Source organism: Hibiscus syriacus, unplaced genomic scaffold (assembly GCF_006381635.1).
Source record: "Hibiscus syriacus cultivar Baekdansim isolate YM2019G1 unplaced genomic scaffold, ASM638163v2 tig00113123_pilon, whole genome shotgun sequence".
Classification (NCBI taxonomy): Eukaryota; Viridiplantae; Streptophyta; class Magnoliopsida; order Malvales; family Malvaceae; genus Hibiscus; species Hibiscus syriacus.
In genome coordinates, this window is record NW_024063443.1 from 965,136 (window position 1) to 987,563 (window position 22,428).

Consider the following 22,428-nt stretch of genomic DNA (forward strand, 5'->3'; position numbering starts at 1 on the left):
TTTCAGTTTTCACTTTTGCTTTTCATTCTACTTGAACATGCTGCCTGCTAGTGTTCTCTGTCAGTCTATCTCATTTGAGATTTCTATCTGAAGGCTAAATTTATTGCTTCCCAGTGTTCCTCATAAATGTTGCATCCTAATTTATGTTATTGGGTATCAAGAATACCACAGGTTTTGTAAATATAAAAGAGATATTTCTATAGGAGCATTGTTCTCTGTCTAGTGATTTCTACGCATTAACTGGGATTCTGTGGCCCATTCTCTGGGCAAGCCAAGAGTGTTCTGGATCAATGTCGATGAATTTATGTACAAGGAACACTTCTGCTTGTTCGTTGTTCAGTTCTGTGCGGTTACGAAACCAGGTGACTTGAAGTGGAGATGACAATGTTCGAATAGAGTTGTACTAGCTCCAAAAATGTAGTCATGAACCACTGAAATGCTATGCTATTTAGACTCGAATGAAAATGTCGGATATTCGGATTCGATTTATCGATCAGTAGCTAAGTACCTGCCACCCTAGAAACCTGCAACTATAGAATGCACACCGATCTTCTGTTACCATGACTGCCACAGGTTGGCGTGAACCCTGGAAGAAAGAACAAAAAAAGTAATCAAATACCAACTATGTCTCATATTCATGTGTCGAATACGAGTGTTTAACATATACAGTTGGAAAATGTTCGTATAACGTTCGTTTATTAAGTTAAATGGAGGTGTCGGTTATTCGAACAACATTTAACTCGATTGATATATTTCCCATATTGTGACTTATCATTTATGTTCAGAACTTCTAAAACATTTGGCATAAGTGAGCATCATCTTACATTTTGGTAGGAGTAAAATGGTTCATCTATTAAAATTTTCATATGCTTATTTAGTTAAATGTTGATATAAAATTTTAATATATTTTTAGATAAAGAATGTAAAAATTAATATTATTTATAATTAAAATAATACATGATATATTTATTATTTTATTCTACCCATTTATCTTTTAAATTTTATAAAAAAATTATATATAAATTTTATTAAAAAGTATATAAATTTAAAAAAAAATATTTTCGATGATTTTTTTATATAAATATTTTCATTTAAATATTTAGAATTCCAATTGTTAAAACATATAGAACAAAGACAATTTGGTAAAATACATGTTCCAGTCATCTCTTATTCTATCAACTAAACACTGTAATCTTACATTCCTGCCGAACAAACCAAACATTGTAATGTAACATTCCCAGTAATATATTAGGTAATGTTACATTCCAGTAATATTATTCCCAAATATAATCTTACATTCCGTAAATCAATCGCGCCTTTAAAGTAACTTAGTTCATGCACCTATCAATTACATAACAATAAGTTGAATAATAAGAAAAATGGAATCGGAGGAGGAATAATAGTAATGAAAGCCCAAGATTCCCTCAATTCGTAGAAGACACTTCTCATCCAGAACAGACATATCACATTATGTCATGTGTGACGGGCTGCCCAATTTTGATTAGGTTTTCACAAGTTGAAAACAAAAAGAATTTGCTTTCATTTTCCCGCCTTCCCGCTTTCCCGATAAAAATTTTAGTTTGTTCAAAAAGAAAAGGATCATTGGGCATTTTCTCACTCTCTCGAGGCTCTGAGCTCTTAAGGCTTCCAGTTAGCCTTCAAAGAGCGCGGAAGTGAGATGAAGATGCGGCAACTTTGATGGAAAAAATGGATACACCAGATAAAACCCAGATCACTCCAACTTCTGATCTTTCCAAATTTGAGGTTTTTTCCCCCTTGTTTATTTTAAAAAAAATGAGTTTTTATTTCTTTTGTTCTTTTACTCATAAATGAAGTTAACACCCTTTGTTTTACGTGAAAGGTTTAATAAATTACATGCTAACTAAACTAGGTTTTTTTTTAATCTGTTGAAGTCTTTTTTGGTGTTACATTATAAGTTAAATTTGTACTCTTTTCATTTTCCGTGTTAATTTTGGATTTATTGGAGATTTTGCCTCCATTCTTGTTGTTATCCTTTACATCGAGTTTTGGGATAGATTACTGTTATAACTTTAGGTTGTTTGAGGGGAGGGGCACAAAATCCACGAAGGGAAGGTGGAATTTCTACTAATTTAACCAAACTTCAGTTGTGAAATGTTAGGGAAATTATTCAGTCTCAACCATTTATAGTGTTGGCATCAACCTGGAACTTGTTCGGAGTCATAGTAACTCAACAATTAATATTCATGGATGATAGAGATTTTGTAATTGACTAATTTTATACAAAGGAACTACAAGTGATTTGCACTTGAAAAGGTTGTGGATATTGGTATTTAGTTGCATGGAATGATATGGAAAGGATGTGTTCTTTCTAGTTTGGCTTTGATACCTTGTTTTCTAGTATGTTATTTTGAGTTTCATTTTTCTTGAAATTCCCATGTATGATACTTATTTAGACATAGATACAGAGATATGATCCTCCAAAAAACCCTCTAAATATGTGAGAGAACTTGAGTAACATAGTTTTCTAATGCTACCTGATCATTTGTTAATTAGGCTATTAAGGACTTGCGTGCTAAGTTTTAAACTTTTGTTTCTCCCTTTTGCAGGATTCACCTGTCTTTAAGTATATTGACAGTCTTTCACCTATTGAGCTAGCCAAGTCCAAGCAAACAGATAATGCTTTCAGTTCACTAGCATTTTTGTCCCCTTCATCTTTATTTCCTTCCCCACAGATCAGTATTCATAGGGAATCCCGTTTTTTGGTTAAAAGGTAAAACTAATCATTTCTGTTTGGTTCACGATTTCAAGTGTCTAATTGAGGTTTGTTTCAGGCATCATTTCTTGTCACCTTCAAATTCGAAAGCCCCCCAGAGAGGTCATGAATCTAATGCTAGTAAGGGGGCCTCAAAAGCTGATGAACGGTCTAACTTGTATGATGAACATCTGGGATGTCTCAAGAATGACTGTTTATCCAAAAGAACTAGCAGTGATCTACTCAATGTCCAACCGGATTTAGCAACAGAGTTTCCTAGAACCTTGAAATATGATTGCAGGAGTCCTGATGATAACATCGAGCTTCATGCTGAGATACTGAAAAATACAAGCATGGAAGTGGCAGGTGACGAGAGATCTCGTTTTCAACGCAATAGGGATGGATGGGAAAACAGGCAGGTTCAAGAAAGAGATTTGCGTAAAATATGCAGATTTCAGCATATTGAAAAATCAGCAGGATGCGACTGGGTAGCAGCTCTTTCTGATGTTGCTGATATGTTGACAATGAATTCATCTGTCATTCATGAAAATACTGATGGGCAGGATCAGAGAGCAGCAGATCCAGGGACAGCCTCTTTTATGTCAACTATCATGCAGTTCCCACTAGATAATGCCAATAAATTAGATATTGGAGAATCTGGTGATCCTAGTGGTTCTTGCAAACAAAATGAATTGGCAGAGCCAGTAACAGATCAGACGCAGAATATCCTTTCTACTTGTCTACTAGACAAACTAGTAGTTAGAGATTTAGGTTTGAAAAAGGATGATAAGGAGAACTGCAACCGGTCCAACCATCAGGTTAACTGAAAAAACCTATAAATTTTCTCATTCAAGTTCCTTATTGTTGTATGTTTATTAAGGATGTTTTCTATTAGTGCGCATCTTCTGAATTGTTTACACTATTTGTCCTTCTCGGTGCATTGGCACTTTTCTAGAATTGTACTTTACATTATTCTATCAGCAGGTTAGTATTCGACGGCGCTGTCTGGTGTTTGAGAAGTCACCTGGTTTTGGTTTGCACTTGAATTCACTTCTCAACATCACAAAAGGTTAAATTTCTTTAGTGTGAGGCTCTAGCATCTTAAAAGCAACTGAAATGCATGTCTGGGTCCTTGACTTCTTCTACTTATCTTACTGAAGATCAGAGTCATCTTAGTAAATCAACTCCAAGCTCTATGGACAGTGGTGGGGTTCCTGATGACAAGAGAGCTGCGGTTACAGAAAAATCTTCTGAGACACCTGCTACCTTTGGTGGAAATGAATTTGATCATAATAGTCCTGAAAAGAAGAGGCACGTATAAGATTACTAATTTTCTATATTTGCATGAAAATTACCTTGATATGCAAATTGATTTGAGTTTACTGGTGCAGGCAAAAGGTCGACCTTGTTGAGGAGAGTGCTGCATGCAAGCGATGTAATTGTAAGAGATCAAAATGCTTGAAGCTGTAAGTCTCATATTTATATAAACCTATATTTAGGGTCAGTGTGCATTTTCTTCTAGTGTTTCTCCAAGTCTATTTTGGGGGTAATTTCTCCTTTTCTGAGAATTAAAACTGAGGTGAACCAACAATTTATAACTTTATTTATGGTGCTAAAGATCTTTGGAACTTAGTTCTTACAAGCCTCTAACTGAAATATTTCTACCTTTCTAGGTATTTGTTTGATTTTTTTAGTGTCACATTGAATTTTTCACTTGTAAAAGTGAAGGGTTTAAAGGCTAGGAAATAAGGTGTTAGCCAGCTAAAGGTGGCTTACTGATTAGAAGTGCCAAGCTTACTGCTCATATATTGCTTTTATGGTTGTTTGAACAGATGTTGTTCATTTTCCTGGAAGTATCAATGTTCGACATTTGTGTCCAACACATTTTTGGACGTGTATGGGAAAATGATCCGAGGACTCTCTACTTACATAGAAAAACCTAAAAACATTAAACAGACCCGTGCAGATACATCAAGTAACAAAGGTTTACACCTAAAAAGAGGATTCAAGATTCTCAAAGCTACAATCAAGGGCTATAATTAATTTATAAAAAATACAAAACATTTTGGGTTAATGGTTAAAGCTAAATAAACAATCATTTTGGAAAACAAAACTTATTTTTGTTTGCCTTATTTATTCGTGCCCTCATTCTATTGCACATGAGTTGAATGATAAAAGTGTTTCATGTTGCTTTTGATTTCTAGAATTACTTAATGAATCAATTTTCAATAGCCTATTAAAATGAACACATGAAATGTAATTTGATGATCATGTTTACCTTGTTTTGAGTATGTAGATATTTATGTTTGTGATGCAGTTATTGTGACTGCTTTGCTGCTGGTCTATACTGTATTGAGCCTTGTGCATGTCAAGATTGCTTCAATAAGTCAATTCATGAAAACGTGGTTTTAGAGACTCGCAGACAGATTGAATCTCGCAATCCACTAGCGTTTGCTCCCAAAGTGGTTAGAAACACAGACGGTGTTTTGGAGTCCTTGGTTAGATTCTATCTTTATGAATATGCTTCTTGATAAAAAATTCTATGTTCTGACTTTTCATTTTTCTTAAGATACACCTTTTCAGACAAGGGTATGGTGACTCCTTCAACCACATAAATGAAAAAAAAAACTTGATATAGATTAGAGTCGTTAAGCTGCATTTTCATCACTTATTTTGGTATGTGACCTTTTTCTTGGTATATTGAATAAGGTGACTTGAGAAAAGGGTGATGAACCTTGCAGGTCGACACTCCTTTGGAAGATTAAAAACTTAGATGCTTTGATTCCTCCCCCCTGCGTGCGCATTCGCGGAAGTCTTCATATCTGATGCATATATTTCTCATCACAGATTTTTGTGTCTATCTTTTTTCTTGGTTTATTGATTAAGTCCACATGAGAGAGTGGAGATGAACCTAGGATAATAATACTCCTTTGGATGGTTAACAGCTATGTTGCTCCAACTTTTTTTTTCATTTTTCTCGAAGTACTTGTGTTTGATGCATATGCAGGCATGGTTATGGGAATATGTTCTTCCAAGACTCTACAAGTAAAAGGAAATCTTGAAAAAACTGAACATAAACTATGAGAAAGTGGGATTTAATGATGATTTTGCCAAATTTAAATAAAGCGCCTCTTCATTTTAGTGTCACTTCTAGTTTAATCACATAGAAAATGGTGGTTGCTCATGCAGGGTGAAACTAATAAAACTCCAGCTTCAGCCAGGCATAAAAGAGGATGCAACTGTAAAAGATCAAGTTGCTTAAAGAAATACTGTGAATGTTTTCAGGTTTGTTTATTTAGCTCATTCTGCATAAATTGCTTTCTTCACTGACCTGATATGGTTGTTTTCTTCTGTGTATTAAAGGCTGGTGTTGGATGCTCCCTCAGCTGTAGGTGTGAAGGTTGTAAAAATAGTTTTGGTCGGAAGGATGGTGAGTGTGTGTTAACTTAAAACCTGCTATTTTTGTATCTATTTGTGAGCATATTTTCATGTGTTACAATCATATTTATGATGTTATATATTTATATAAAATTTGGCAATTAACAGTGTACTATATAAATTTTAATATGTTTGTGCAATGTTATTTGGATTTGGGTGTAAGTGTTGGATGTGATTACTTCATAAAAATTGAATAGTTGAACTAAAATGATGTTCATATTTATGTTGTATTTTATTTATTTTTCATTTACCAACATTTTATTTTTTTCCTCACTAGGAGGTTATGATTCTGAATCTGATGGGGACAATTTAGAGGCCTGCGAAAGAAATGTGTCAGAGAAAAACTCAGACATTGTAATCAGTAAAGGTCAAGAGAATCCACATCTTTCAGTGCTTTCCCCTGATATTTCCAGGTATCATTTCATCTTTCTCCAAATGTTTTCCCCTGATATCTGTTTTCAAACATATTTGAACACACTGTTGACAGGGGACGAGTATAAAAGAACTTTTAACAAATGAATATACCTATGTCTAAAACTCATATTTGAACATGGATACAAGTACATTCTTCTAAATATATTGAAAAACTTCAAAAAAAATTGATTATATTCATATAAGACACGTTATAGAATCTGAGTAACATTGGGCTATCCTTATACTACTGTTCCTTCAAAGCGAGTATTTCATTTTGCAGGCGGCCATTTGCCTACACAGGGAAGCTTGCAACATTTTTTCCCCATTCCCTTAAATCATCCCTTCAGTTATGCCCTACTCAAGAACAGGGTTCATCAGATTCTTCGTCATGTCAACCCAAGTTCGATTCAAATCTCCATGGAATTCCAGAAAATGGAACTCCAGAGCTTGCCAAACATAAAGGCTTAACCCTCGTCTTAAAACCATCATCTCCCAACTGTAAAAGAGTTTCTTCAGCTCCAAAACATCCTTGCACTTCATCATCCCCTGCATGGCGTAGTAGGAAGTTGATTCTAAGATCCATCCCTTCTTTTCCGTCACTTGCTCCGCCATGAAAGCTCCAGACATTTCAATTTCTTCATCATGCTGGTTTCCAGTTTTCTCCAGCAATTGAATTTTGGAGGTAAGTATCTTTCCACATTTAGCAATAATGCAGACTTCCACTAGTGAAGTAGTTCATTTATTTGTTTGTATCATGCTTGTGTATCTTGTAATGTCATAATCATGGTTTGAATATTCAATTTCACAATGAATTTTGATTTGTTAATAAATTTGTGTGTGTATTGTGTTGGTGTGTAGTCGAGAATCTCTTAGTGATTTTATCGTAACAAGAAATGTGCCTAAATCAAATCAAATTTGGTTCAAATTCCATTTGAGATAAAGATTGATTTGAATTCAATCAAGTTCCACTACTAAAATTCAAGTTTGATTTAAGATAAAAATTGAATTGTTTGATGTTTAATCTTTTATATCCAGTGAATTATAATTTACAGTTCCAGGTATTTTATCAAGTTATTCAATAGCCTTTGAGCCTTTATTGTAAAAAAAAATCCATTAATATATTAAATAATTATTTTGATATATGCCTTTTGATTGACTTCCTAAGCTTAATCTTGAACCGAAGCTCAGCTTTGAAAAATTGTCATGTTAAAACAAAATGAACCACGTTGAAAAATTCTTCAATGAAGCAAAAGCATAGTATAAGATAAACCCATAAAATAAGACAACCATTATCTAATACATTAAGTTTATTCTTTATGCCGATGATTGATGTTGAAACTCTGATTTATTACTTGTGTTCAACAATTAACAAATGTAATATAGCAAACCAAAATTTTAAAACTTTTGATCACCCGATGGACTTAACCTCTACAAATCTCAGACATAAAATGGATGCTAATTCAAAGGGGACATTTACTAGAATAAAAAAATTACCGACAGATTCAACGTTCTTACAAAGAAACGGAACCATATCCATCATGTGATCTCACACACGTATGAATATTCCAATAAAATAGTATTGAGCATCGAAAGCTAAAATTGATTAAAACGACTGCAATTAGTATTCAATTCAAAGACAAGAAAATGAATGGCAGACTCTATTCCAAGTCTTTGTCTTGAATTTCTTCACCCTGCAGAAGCTTCTGCTAGGTAAATGCTGAAAAAACTTCTCTTTCTACCATTTCTTTTTCTTCCATGTTGTTTGGTACCTAAGGAAATTTCAGCTTATATATAAATACCCCTTTAATTAACAAACACTAGCTTCAGTTTCTTCTGTTTGAAGTGCATTCTCAGTCTCCCTTGGAGAATATGGCATCCTACAGAATCTTAGCTTTTTCAGCTTTGTTCTTGATCTTGTTGCCCATAGCTTTTAGTGGGGATTTGATGACTAATCTCCTGCTCTAGCTCCATTCTATGGTACTTTCATGTTTTTAGAGGTCATATCCTCATATTTATATCCGAATATGTATCGAATATCGACATTAGAATGAAAATCTAAGAATCTGATACACTTTTTTTTCCTGTTTTTGACGAAAAAAAGAGAAGTTGTGTGATCATGTTGAATGTGGAAGGGGAACATGCAGACCAGACTGGAGATACCCTTTGAGCTACGTCTGCGAGTGTGATCCGGGTTGGAAAATGAGTCGTGACGGCTACCTCTTTAGGTTTCTAGCATGCGTGATTCCCAACTGTAAACCAACTTTTCCAATCTTCTATCTATGTTTGTTTACATCATAGAAGATTATTATTCAATTTCATGAAGTTTGATTAAGAATGTTTATGGCATTTTTTGTTGTTGTTGCAGGCACTCTTGATTACTCTTGTCAACCAGCTCCTCGTCCTGTACCTCAGAGAGAAGTTCCTCGCAATTCATCGTTCTTCGATCGTAATCACTTGACATCTTAATCCATGTTCAATTCGAATTTTAAAATATGTATCAGACACGAATATGTTCGACTGAAAAGAAGCAGCCATAGTTTTACAGGTTCTTGTTTATGGTTGTTTTAACAGCTTGCTCTTGGACTTACTGTGGAGAAGGAACCTGCAACAGAACAGATACATACAAGCATGTATGCGAATGCAGACCCGGGTTTTCGAATCTTCTAAACAGAACATACTTCCCTTGTTACAGTCAATGTATGAACTAAAAACTCAAAATTTCAGTAATCATACTGATGAAGTTCAATGAAGAAACTGATCAATCAAGCTCATGGTTTTCTTTCTCTCTAAGGTACACTCGGATCCGATTGCTCCCGCCTCGGGATTACGGTCGAAGATCAGCAAGCGACACCGGATGGTGGAAAAGGTGAAGTAACAGTGTAAACTTTGTAACAAGTTTATGTCAAAATATTTGTTATGTTTCAGACTCTGATATCTTAATGTTGTGTATCAGCCAACACATTCCTTCCAGGGAAGCTTCATTGGGTGGCTATTTTGGTGATGTCCATGGCTATGGCTCTATGGAAGTAGCAGTAAATTAGACCCTCGGTCATCACCAGTCTTTATTATCATCATTGAGAGTCGATTATCCCTTATACGTTTGATGTGTTATGTTGATTTGATGATTCTGATTAATTCTTATATATATATATATATACATATGTATATATTCATTTCTGTGTAATAAGTTAGACCTGGTGTGGGACAGTGGGGTGCTGCTTTATACTGGACTCTATTGTCTATTTTAGTTATTTTTTAGTGTATATACCGTCTTCTTTTCTTATTTCATATTAAATCATCTATAATTTGTCTGAAACATACTATTCTAAGCAACAAAATTCGATAATATTATTTTAAGGCTAAACTATACAATTGATCACTTAACTATTTAAACCTTTTACTTTAACTACCGATCTTTCAATTTTATCAATCAGACTACTAAACTATTTATTTGTTCTCAATCAAGCCCCTTTCCGTTAACAATTAAAAGTTTAGGTGACGTGACAGTTAAATATTTTGGTATAATCACACATTTGGTTCTTGTTATTTACATATTTTATCGGTTTAGTCATACTTTTTATAAATTAAAATAAATTTAATCCTTCAATCGAATGATGCCACGTGTCACTAACGCCACATGTTACTAACGCCACATGTTACTAACGCCACATGTTGTGCCACATGTCACCATTAAGTTGGAGGATTAAATTTATTTAATTTAATATATTTATTTTTGACCAATCAAATGATGACACCTATCACCCTTTAGTTGAAAGAAAATAAAGCAAAACAAATTGGGGCAAAAAAATTCAAACCTCAATCTCTTGGTAAAAAGTATGTACCCAACCATTGAGTCAAGATCAATGTTTGATTTAAATAGATAATATGATGTATATATTTTGTATCTTAGTGTATAAATACTTAAATTCATAATATTATATATATATAAACTTTAAAAAATATTTTTTATATTAACTTATTAATTACATTTTATTTTTAACTTAATTTAAAAATATTTTATTTTTATGTTAATTTAAAAAATTTATTTATGCTCAAATATTTTGAAGTTAAGATAAGAATAAAATATATTTAATAATTTAAAATAATAATATAATGTATTTAATAAATTAAGATAAAATATATACATTGAAAATTTAAAATAATAATAGAATATATTTTAATAGTTTAGATAAGAATAATATATATATTTTTAACTTAAAATAAAAATAAAATATTTTTAAATTAAGTTAATTAGAATGTATTTAATAAGTTAATATAAAAAATTTCTTAAAGTTAATGTATATAAAAATATTATGATTTTAAGTATTTATATATTAAAATATAAAATATATACATCATGTTGTCTATTTTAGACCAAACATTCGTCTTGGCTCAATGGTTAAAAGATTAGGTAACGTGACAGTTAAATATTTTGGTATAATCACACATTTGGTCTCTCTTATTTACACATTATCTCGATTTAGTCATACTTTTAATAAATTAAAATAAATTTAATCCTCCAATCAAATGATACAATGTGCCACTAATACCACGTCATGTGCCACCATTCAATTAGAGGATTAAATTTATTTAATTTAATATATTTATTTTCAACCAATAAGATGATAACACGTGTCACCATTTGGTAGTAAAATTGAACAACTAAATAGTTTAGCGGTCTGATTGATAAAATTGAAAGATTGATAGTAAAAGTAAAACGACTAAATAATTAAATGGTTAATAGTATAATTTACCCTTATTTTAAAATAAATTTATCTCAACCAGTGTAAAAATAAAAATAGATGTCACCCTGCAATATTAACATGATCTTTTAAATTTCTTAATGAATCTCAATGTTTATTTTAAGTCCACTCCTAAATAACATTTCTCGAAATAATAAAATAAATATGCGTACCAATAAAATATAAGAAACATCAAACTTAACATAGTTTATTTATAATTGTAATTACAATTTTGTTTTTAAAAAGGTATTTATAATGACAATATGATCCTAAAATTTGTGTGCTGCATACCTTTACAAAGAAAAAAGAGATTAACTTACATTTGTTTAGTGTTAATGCTCTCAATGCCTACTTTCTTTTATTATGGTTAAATATTTAATGTCTATATTTTCACTTTGATTTTTACTTTTGTTATTCTTTAAGTCTAAAAAAAATAATTGAATTATCACAATATATCATTAATTGGGAAAATTCTATGGTTATCGACGAATAGTGATGAATACCACTAACAACGAGCACCATTAATTTAATTTATAAAAATTTAAATTCTAAAGGACTCAACCTATAATTATAAATTAGTTAAAAATTTAAAGATAAATTATTTAAAAATAAAGGATAAACTATACCAGTTACCACCTAACTATTACCCATTTTCATTTTGACTAATATTTTTGAAATTTTGTCATCAAGTCACTCAACTATTTAAATGTATTCAATTAAGCCACTTGCTAGTAACATTTAACGGAGAAGCAGATGTGACAGTTAAAATATTTAATATAATTACACATTTGATCACTGTTACTTATATACTCTATCAATTTGGTCCCAAAATTTCAAATTAATTTTCTTATATAACAGGAACACGATTTTAAGCTAAATTTTGTGTTAGACTGTGAACCAGCATGTGAGAAAATTTTGTCTCTAAATTCTGTGAAAATGTCGTACATAGCGTATTGTACACTTTTCAAAAGAGGGTGCGTGCCTTTAATACACAATTAATTTTATTAATTGAAATAATGAATAATAAATGAAAAATACATGAAATATTTTATCATGACATAAAGCTCATTTATCGATCTATTTACTCAAACTTTTTTCTTTTTTTAATCTTATAAATATTCGAACCTTACTTGTTTAATTGACATATTTAAATATATTTTAAAAATATAACTTATTTTCATAAAAATAGAAACATCTTATGAAATCTGTTTAATTGACATATTTAAATATATTTTAAAAAAATAGAATTTATAAAAATTAAGATTAGATTTGATTTAAAAATATAACTTATTTTCATAAAAATAAATATAAAAGGGTATTTGTTTGGTTTAGATCTATAAATTTAATAAAATTTAAAATTTTATATATTTTCTTATGATTTTTCATATTTTTATATCGATATTGGTTTTTATTATTGAAAATGAAATTTTATTTCTAATTTATAAATATATTTCTAATTTTACAAATTGAGAAATGAAGATAGAAATACTTTTAGAAAATTTATTGGATATCACTATAATAAAAATTAATATTATTTTTTAAAAAAGATTTAACTTTATATAATAGAGAATATAAAATTCTAAATAAATTCTACATTCTTAAAAGTTTTAGGAAAAGTCCTCTTTACTGAACTTAACGGCACCGTCACCGGATCCCAACTCCTTGAAATCGCTGACTCGAAAGCCTCCAGTTCGCTCTTTGGCCTCTCATTGCCTCAAAACATTAAAGCTTCCGCCCTTTCTCGTGTCATCGCAGGAGCCGTTGATGATGGCGTCACTTTCCGCAGCCATTGCTGATGAGATGAAAGGTAAAAGATGATCAAGTCAACTATGGTTACTTTATAGTTAAGATAATTACATAAAGTTAAAACCTTCTAGAAAACTTTAAACTGTTTGGTGATTTTATGATCTGGGGTTTTTTTTCTGCTGGTTATTTTGACTAAACTATAAACTTTTGGGGTTATTTTGATTTTAAACTATTGAATTTGGGTTGATTTGTTTAGATGATCCATTAGTGGTGTCAGTACTGGATGGGAATACTTTGAAGATGTTTTTGGAGGATGAAGATGATTATGCCATGTTAGCAGAGAATTTGTTTACTGATATGGATATCGAAGATAAAGGGAAGATTTGCAAGAGTGAGATAAGAAATGCCCTTGTTCATATGGGCATCTAAATGGGTATCCCTCCATTTCAGGTTCCTCTTTCCATTTCCATATTACTTTCTTGTGTTGTTTTAATGTATGTGGTGAACTGGTGTTCCGATCGAATATTTATTCCGCGAAAGTTCGAATATCGTACTCATGGATTTAGCTTGGTTTGAGCTTATGAGGATAGCCATTTAGGGATCATATAAGGTCTTTTATCCATTCCCTGTGTCAATGTGTATGTCCCCCCTTCATTCTAAATGGCATGTTGTACACCATAACTTGAAACCCGGAATGACTAATGCTATGTGAGAAGTGGATATCTTACACCGTAACTCGAATGTATTAATGAATCTGATATTTGTGTTGGTTCCCAATGTTTAAACAGAGTTTACTCCGCTAAACGACATCTTGAAAAAGTATGTTGTTGAATTACTTCAGCCGATTTTGCAGGAAATAGCTGATGCATTGCCTGAAAAGCATGTTGTTGTTATACATAACATCAAGGTTGTCAATGGTTCTGAGCTAAGAAAGGTAGATCACGAGCACGATCTTTTTCTTCTTCTTTTATTTGTAGTAAATGAAGATCGGAGAGCATATGCTTTTTGAATTTCAGCATGTAATCGCTTCTTAACGTTTTCAATCATTTTCGCTTGAGAAAATAAAGGGAAACGGTCTGCATCCAAATGCTTTTTGAATTGGTGTTTCATTTTTGTTAAGAATTATCGAGTTTTCGAACACAAGGATGACTTCTGATGTCTACTAGTCCGGACATTGCAGGTCTTGGCAGATGAGAAGCAATTCAATGATGTCGCAGAGAGGGTTTTGTTGGAAATAGAAAGCGAAAAAGATGGGCTACGTAAGACGAAGCTAATCAGGAGTTTCTTAGAGAAACATGGAAAAGATTTCTGATTGCCACCATCGGAATCCAACAAAGCTGTGGTTCTTCTATACGATGCGGTATTTTCCGATATCGAGAATGAGAAGAGCGTTGCACGAGCGGACAACGAATTCAGGGAAATCGTGAAGGACATCCTCGAGAAGTTTGTAGAACAGCTTGAAGCTAATCCCGTCTTTCGTGACCTTGACAATTAAGGGAGTGGTCGAACTATGAAGCAAATTCTTGGGGTCACGGAGGCTGTTCATATCTATCCGACATTCACTTCTCTCTACAGTGGTTCTCATAGATTATACAAACTATGCTTATAAATAATGATGAATGATGATTATGTTTATATTAGGTATTAATGGAGGAGAGCAAAGGGAAAACACAGATGGTGTAATTTACACTATTACTTAACAATGATAGTTGTTATAATGATTTGGTTAATCGTTTTGAAATAATTAATGGTTGACACTCGTCGTTATGATATAAAAATAAATATGCTAAATCCCAATAAAATGAATAAGATTTGATGATTTTCTCGCTTTTGATATGGCTTTAGGCTTGATTTGTAAAAGAAATTAGAGGGGAGATTTGGAGAATTAAAACGAAGTAATAAAATTGATTGAAATAAAATAAAATAAAATAGTAAATAAAGAAAATAAAATTCAATTGGTAAAAATCAGTCTTGGGTTAAAGTTTTTGCCTCTATTTAAATCGATCATCGAATATGATTTTATCTTCGGGCTCACGATGGTTATAGTCTATAGGGCCCAATCCCTATAACTTGTTTTTCTCTCAAATGAATTGAGAATCTCTAAAATCAATTTTTAGATCTCGACTCTTTGTGAGTTAATAGCGGCAATCGCTTATTAATTCAACACCTTTAAATTCTGGAAAAACCTTACTCGGATTCTATCGTCTCAATTGAGAATCTAACCCGATTTCAGTTTTTTTAAAGGTGCGTTTGGTTCACGGAATGTAAGATTATCAGTGGGAATAAAATATTACAAGGGAATAAGATTATTGGGAATGTTACATTACTATGTTTGGTTGGTTTGGCATGGTTTGGCAGGAATGTAAGATTATTGTGTTTGGTTGAAGGAATAAAAGATTACTGGAATGTATATTTTACCAAATTGTCCTTGTTTTATATTTTTAACAAGTGAAATTCTAAATATTTAAATAAAATTATTTATATAAAAATTCTATTTGTTGATAATATATACTTGGGTATTTAAATATAATGTATTGTTTAATTTCAATTAATATTAAATTTTACATAATTTATGTAAAAATATATTAAAATTTTACATCAACATTTAACTAAATGTTTACATTGGAAAAATTCTTCATATATTAAAGTTTTTTGAGTAAAAATCTAGATTTTTAAGCGTGAATAGTAAAAACGAAGATGATGTAAAAATTTTGATACATATTATTGGGGTAAATAATTAAGTTTGAATGAAAAGGATTTTATTTTTATTTGTTTATTTATTTTTATAAGTATTTATGTTAATTTGTATTCATTTAATTTTTAGTATTGTCTTTGTGTTCGTTTATTTATTTTTTCGGAGAACTAACAAGTATGCCCCTAATTATTAACCAATATACACTATATAAACAATGCACTCCATTATGAAGGGTCAAAACCTCAAAAACTAACTTTTCAAATCCATATAAACGCTCTTTGTTTGTTCAGAACAATATACCCGAGTAATGTGAAGCTTTCCCAGAACACTGCCAGAATGATAAAGGTGCGGTATTCCAGGCTTGACTTCAATTCCTAGTATAAAAAAGAAGTAAAAGCTTATAATAATATATGAAGAATTTGAAGTTTAAACAAATACATCTGGTTTGGTTACTGGAAAATGACAAGAAAACGATAATGAAACTTGGGTTTAATTTCAAAAGCTCGATCCAAACCCATTATCATAATTCAATTTTCTCAAATCGTTCCTCTACAGTTTACCATAACCGAACAATGGAGAAAGGAAATCTAAAACATATAAAAATAATAAGAACTAAAACGTTTTGTTCAAGAGCTAACCCAAGAAACAAATACAAATAAGAATTGTTTGTTAGCATTGTTCCATAAGTATAAACAAATTAAGATGATCTGACCTGGATATACAACTTAAAAATAGGATAAAATATCATAGAAGAATCAATTACTAAACAGTACAAACTAACCCTTGCAATGTCTTCCAAAAACAAGTGTTAATGAATAACCTAAACATTACAAGTGTAGCACCATATCCAAAGTTGCGACACACATGGTAGGAGAATCATCTGATGATATAGCCACATCCAAGAGTAAATCAGATAGCAAATTTCTGTGGCATGATCACCATGACTGGAAGAAACATGGTAAAAGCGATGAAAACGAAGAAGATCCCACTCGCCAGAAATAAACCAAAATAGACAAGTGCTTTTCCTGAAGGAACACTACTCGTGGTAGATTGGAAGTTCCCCGGAATATCTCTCATCCCCTTTGAAACATTGGAGCACAAAGAACCAAACCAAATATGAAATAACAGGATAAAAACATAATCTTAGGACATGTACCTATCCATTTTTGTTGAACTTTTAATGGGAGAAAAACAACTTTGCATGAGTTTTTGTTCAAAGATCCACAGGATAGAAACTGCTCTTCCAACTATTAATCGAAACCGAAATTCAATTCTAATATGCACTTTTTGAAATAAAATCACCTTGATTATAAAAGGATGGTCGATTACCGATCCTCGATTTCTAAAAACTGAAAAATGTAACCCTTGAGGGTATGAATCATTTTTCGATTCTTACAACTTAAAATTGAGTCATTGCTCTAGCCCTTGGCTATAGAAAACTTAGCTATAGAAAACTTAGCTAAGTATTATAGAAATCATAAGCATGGTAGAAATCATACTTAGCATTTTGAAAGGAAAAAAAAAGTAACTTGAAAAGTAAAAAAAAATTAAAACTTTTATAAATTTAAAGGACGAAAGAAACAAGATTTGAATGAATTCTGAATGAAAATCGATAGTTAGAGGCTTACCCCAATGGTATTTATAGTCCTAAAAATAGAAAATAATATTCAAATAAAAATAATTCCTAAAAATAAAAATAAGATAAATCCTAATTTAGAATTAAAATTTGGCTAAGTCTCATTCTCCAAGCCACTGCTAATTGGATCTTTTAGAAGCTGTTAACTGTGCCTTCTAGAAGCTGTTGACTGGGTATCATATCACCTACCACGTCAGTTGTCACATCATCGCCATGTCAACTGCCACATCATCACCACATAAGTTACCACATCAACCGCTGACTAGATGCCATATCGGGTGTGTCATGTCCCAAGTCGTCTCCACTAATCCGACCATGAATTTAGAAAAATAAAATATTGTATAATTTCGTTATTCTTAACATAATTTATGGAATTCAATGTTCTGTATCGAAAATGAATGAAAAAGATTAAGTTAGCAACTAAAATTATCTAATCAATAGTAATTAATTATAAATAATGTATAATTTAAACTAATCAATGGTTAATGCAGTATTATGATAATAAAAAAACATTTAGTCTTTAAACTATAATTTTTCTCAACTTAATTCATGGACTTTTTTTCTGTTCATTAGTCTTGGTCATGACGATGCTCTCTAATTTACTATCAAGCATAGATTCCATTAATATTTGATTATTGATACTGTGAGATTGGGTCAGATAATCGTTTTAAAATTAAAAGTTTATATAATTTAAAAAAAAAAAAGAATTATATAAAGAATCTATATTTTAAAAATTTCAATTGATGATTATAGATGACAAACGGGCGGATCGGGAGCGGATACTCCTCCCCTATCTTCAAACCTACCTAATATTTCAAATCTACCATCACCCATGATGGGTAAAATTTTTCAAATCCAAACCCCACGCGAGTACATTCTCAAATCTATCCCCACACCTACTACCCAACTGGAGACGTATCCGGCTAGACCCGCCTGACAACAACCTTAAGTTATACATAAGCAACAAATATAAAACAAAACACGTCCATTAAGAAGCATAATAATAGTCTCTAAAATTATACCTAATTTGGTTAAATTATAAGTTTTTATCTTATACAATATTAAGATTTATAAATTAGTCTCTAAAATTATACCTAAATTCATAATGATCCAAAATTTAATGGGTATTTAGTGGGCGGGCGGATGCGGGACGGGTAAGGTCTCAAACCCATCACCCGCCCACTACCCGCGACGGGTACCATTTTTTAAATCCACACCCTCCTACTACCCACTGAAGTTATACCCATCCCCGCCCCAATTAGAGCGGGTACAGTGCGTAATCCACGAAATTGTATCTGTTTTCCATCCCTATTGATGATATGGTATGATCTCATAATGCCACATTATCATACCTTAACATAAGTTAAGTTTGGGATTAAATTAGAAGTTTTGGGACTAATGTGAACCAAAATAGTTCAAGACCATTATAACATTTAAGGGGTACAAAATGTTCCTTTATTCCTATATATTTTTATATAAAAAATATGCGTCGTTATTTTCACAATTTTAAATAGAAAATATTTACTTTACATTACAAAAAGTTTGAATTAAATTAAAATGATTGATTTGGTTCAAATAATTTGAACCTTTCGGCTTGTGAATCGACACTCGATTCTTAATGGATACTTTTAGGGATTGGGACAATGACATTTTCAGCCCTATTAATTAAATCTTATTCGATTTAAATTTTATCTTCTATTTTTGAATTTAAATACTAAATAAGTCTCGGTTTGTTCGGAAAAAGATAATTTAATATTTTTAATATTCGATTATAGTTTTCGTCTTTGGATATAACTAAATTATAATGAAGTTGAAATCAAACAAAATATAATAGAACCAAACAACTCATATTCTTGTTTTAGAGTTGTCTTTATATTCATTCGAATACGTAATAAAGATATGTGGTACTTGAAATAGAAAAGAAGAAACTATGAGAAGATTATTGTCGTAATCGATTTTCGTCCAGGCACGAATTTTTTTTACTTGGCGAGAAAAGTGATGTGAATAAATGGTTTTTAAAATGTTTTGGGAGTCGCCATCGGCCTTTTGGATCAGGTAGGTCGAATACCTAAAAATTATCTTTTAAAAGAGTTTTTAAGAAAACATCAATTAAAAAATAAACTGGTGTGTGTTTTAACCAAAATTCGTTCTTTTTAATAATAAAAAGTTATTCGTGGTCGATTACGTTTGGGGAAGGATTAGCACTCCCACAACGCCCAAAATTGGTACTTATTAATTATAAATTGTCTCTATTATTGGAAATTTAAAAATTCAAAAATATATTTAATTCATAATCATGTTATTTCAAATTTATTTATAATTTTAAGAAAATCTATTAATTTTTATATACATAAATAAGATTTATTTATTTAGAAATATCAGAAAAGGGTTTTTAGGTGCTTTAAGACAACTCTTTTTTAATATTAAAAATAAATAAATATTAATAAAATTTCTCTAAAAATAATTAAAAGAAATTAATATATATAATTTATAAAAGTAAAATATTTATTTATTTAAAAATATCAAAAAATAGACATCTAGTTGTTTTAAGACTGCCCTTTCTTAATATTGATAAATATATTAAAATATGATTAAAATGATTTAAAAATAATATATTAAATTTATAAATAGGAAAATAAATAAATATTATTTATATATATATTTACATGACTAAATAATAATAATAGTAATGATAATTAAATATATATAAACATAAACATATAAAAGTAAAATATAATTAAACAATGTTTAAAATAAATAAAATTAAAACTATAGTATTAAAATGAATAAAATAATAAAACTTGTAAAATAAATGAAAATATTAAACTTAGGGACTAAATTATAATATTTTAAAATTAGATACCTAATTGATAAATAATTATTTAAAATTATAGTTGCCAAACATGCCATTTTACCTATTAATTAATTTAGTGACTAAATTAAATTTATATAAAGCATCAGTTATTAAATGTAAAATACTAAAATTCGCAGATCTAATTCGATTTATTAAAAATATATGTATTAATAATGTAATTTAATCTTAATTAATTAATTGAGATTAAAATAAATATTATCAAAACCTAAGGGACTAAATCACATATTTACCCTAATTATGTAATTGCTGTCAAGGACTAAATTATAAATAAGTAAAATTAAAATATCGAATTAAAATGATTATAATTTGATTTAAGTGACTAGAATGCAAACTTACAAAATTAAAGGTATTGCGGAAAGGGTTTGACCATACCCAAAAGTACAGATACACCCTTCCCCAAAACGACGTCGTTTGGGGAGGGGTTTATAAACCCAAAAACCGGCTCCCTATAAGCCATTTTCCTCATTTCTTTTTTTTTCCTGGTTCTCTCTCCTCAGAGATAACTCTCACTTCTCTAAATACATTCATCGGGGAAGAGAGATGGCCACTCGCCGGCCGCCATGCTCCGGCGATAATGGTCGCCGCTGGTCACCGTCGATGGTGGCCGGAATTTCCCAAATTATTCAAATCGTAGATCCGATGGTCGTAAGGCCAATTCTGACCTCCGTTTCCTCTAAAAAAAACCCTAGATTTTCGTAGATCTAAAATTATACATTAGGGTTTTCGAATATTTTTAAAGTTTAGAGGCCGATGGTCGTGTTCTTTCTCGGTAAGTGCTTCTTTTAGGTTTATTTTCGATTGTTGATGTATGTTGTTGGTTGATTGGTGGTTCTTGCTGCTGTCTATTGCTCTTGGTTGCTGGTTTTTGCTTGCTGGGTTCTCTCTGTTCTTCCTCACCTCCTTTTTTGCAGGTTCGGGTGGCCATATTTATAGGCCACTATGTATGCCCTTCGGACCAGATAATGGAGCGGTCTTCGGTGAGTCACCAAGCTATGGCGGTGACTCACCATAGAGCTTCAACGTGGGTAGCCATCTGGGTCTTTTGGAGGCTTCGAAGAGAGTGGCAGAAGCTGGCTGAGGCACCTGGCAGTGGCATCGTCGGCAGTGGCGGTTGGGAGCACTTGGCAGCAAAGGTTGAAGCGTCTGGAAGCTTGGAGCGGCGGCGACCCTAGGGTTAGAAACCCTAGTAGACATGATATAAACCTAGAGGGTTGGGTTGTTTGTTGGGCTGGTTCTAGACTGGATCGGGGTCTGGGCCTCTAATGGTAATTGGGCTCCGAGATTTGTAATATTAAATGGGTCTGTTGTAATAATAAATATTTATAATAAAAAATAAATAATATAAAGTAATAATAATAATAAAATAAAAACTAGTGTCTTCAGCTGCCCCTCTTTGCTCATTCTTATGTTAATGAGAATTGGGCAAAGACGAAAATACAATAAGTTTTTTTCATTTGACTTCACTTGATTAGGATGTAAATGTTAAACAAGTTCTTCTTTGGGATTAGTTCTTCTCATTTTGAACTTTTCCACTGAGGATGACAATTTATCTCCTTCTGTGATGCAATCTAGCAAAAAGTTGAATAAGTTCTTCTCATTATGAACTTCTTCTTCCTTCTTTAGTTGAGTTCTTCTCATTATGAACTCCTTCTGGAAATGTTGATCTTCAAAAGAGGGATTGTTGATTCAACTTCATATGTAACGAATTAAATCAAGGTTGAATAAGTTCTTCTCATTATGAACACTTCTGGAAATGTTGATGCTGATCTATCTCCTTCTGTGATAGAGTCGTGCAAAAGGTTGAACAAGCTCTTCTCATTATAAACTTCTTATTCCTCTTCAGATAAGTTATTCTCATTATGAACTTTCTCTGGAAAAGTTGATCCATTGAGTGATGAATTCAACACAAAGGTTTGAACAAATTTTTCTTATTATGAATTTCTTCTTCATTCTTCAGATGAGTTCTTCTCATTATGAACTTTTCCTGGCAATGCTAATCCATCAAGTGATGAATTCGGCAAAAGGTTGAACAAGTTCTTCTCATTATGAACTTCTTCTTCCTTCTTCAGATGAGTTCTTCATTATGAACTTCCTATGGAAAAGTTGATCCATCAAGTGATGAATTCAAGCAAAAGGGTTAAACAAGTT

General features: G+C 31.5%; 2 protein-coding genes and 1 pseudogene across 3 annotated transcripts; all 3 read left to right on the top strand.

The window, feature by feature from the left end:
* Positions 1-1,618: 1,618 nt before the first annotated feature.
* Positions 1,619-7,355, top strand: LOC120185472 (protein tesmin/TSO1-like CXC 2). Of its 2 annotated transcripts, none has more exons than XM_039189676.1 (11): positions 1,619-1,764; positions 2,589-2,752; positions 2,814-3,552; positions 3,716-3,803; positions 3,895-4,045; positions 4,126-4,200; positions 5,052-5,232; positions 5,924-6,019; positions 6,098-6,164; positions 6,450-6,585; positions 6,867-7,355. In XM_039189676.1, the coding sequence occupies exons 1-11, from the start codon at positions 1,699-1,701 to the stop codon at positions 7,198-7,200; spliced, it is 2,097 nt and encodes a 698-aa protein (XP_039045607.1). In that variant the 5' UTR covers positions 1,619-1,698; the 3' UTR covers positions 7,201-7,355. The 2 variants fall into 2 exon arrangements, with proteins under 2 accessions (XP_039045607.1, XP_039045608.1); XM_039189677.1 differs by having other exon boundaries at positions 3,719-3,803.
* On the top strand, positions 7,229-9,631 carry LOC120185386. The gene is made up of 6 exons (XM_039189621.1): positions 7,229-7,268; positions 8,688-8,837; positions 8,952-9,032; positions 9,158-9,283; positions 9,378-9,452; positions 9,540-9,631. The coding sequence occupies exons 1-6, from the start codon at positions 7,229-7,231 to the stop codon at positions 9,614-9,616; spliced, it is 549 nt and encodes a 182-aa protein (XP_039045552.1). The 3' UTR covers positions 9,617-9,631.
* Positions 9,632-10,981: 1,350 nt separating this feature from the next.
* On the top strand, positions 10,982-14,678 carry LOC120185387 (annotated as a pseudogene).
* Positions 14,679-22,428: the final 7,750 nt, after the last annotated feature.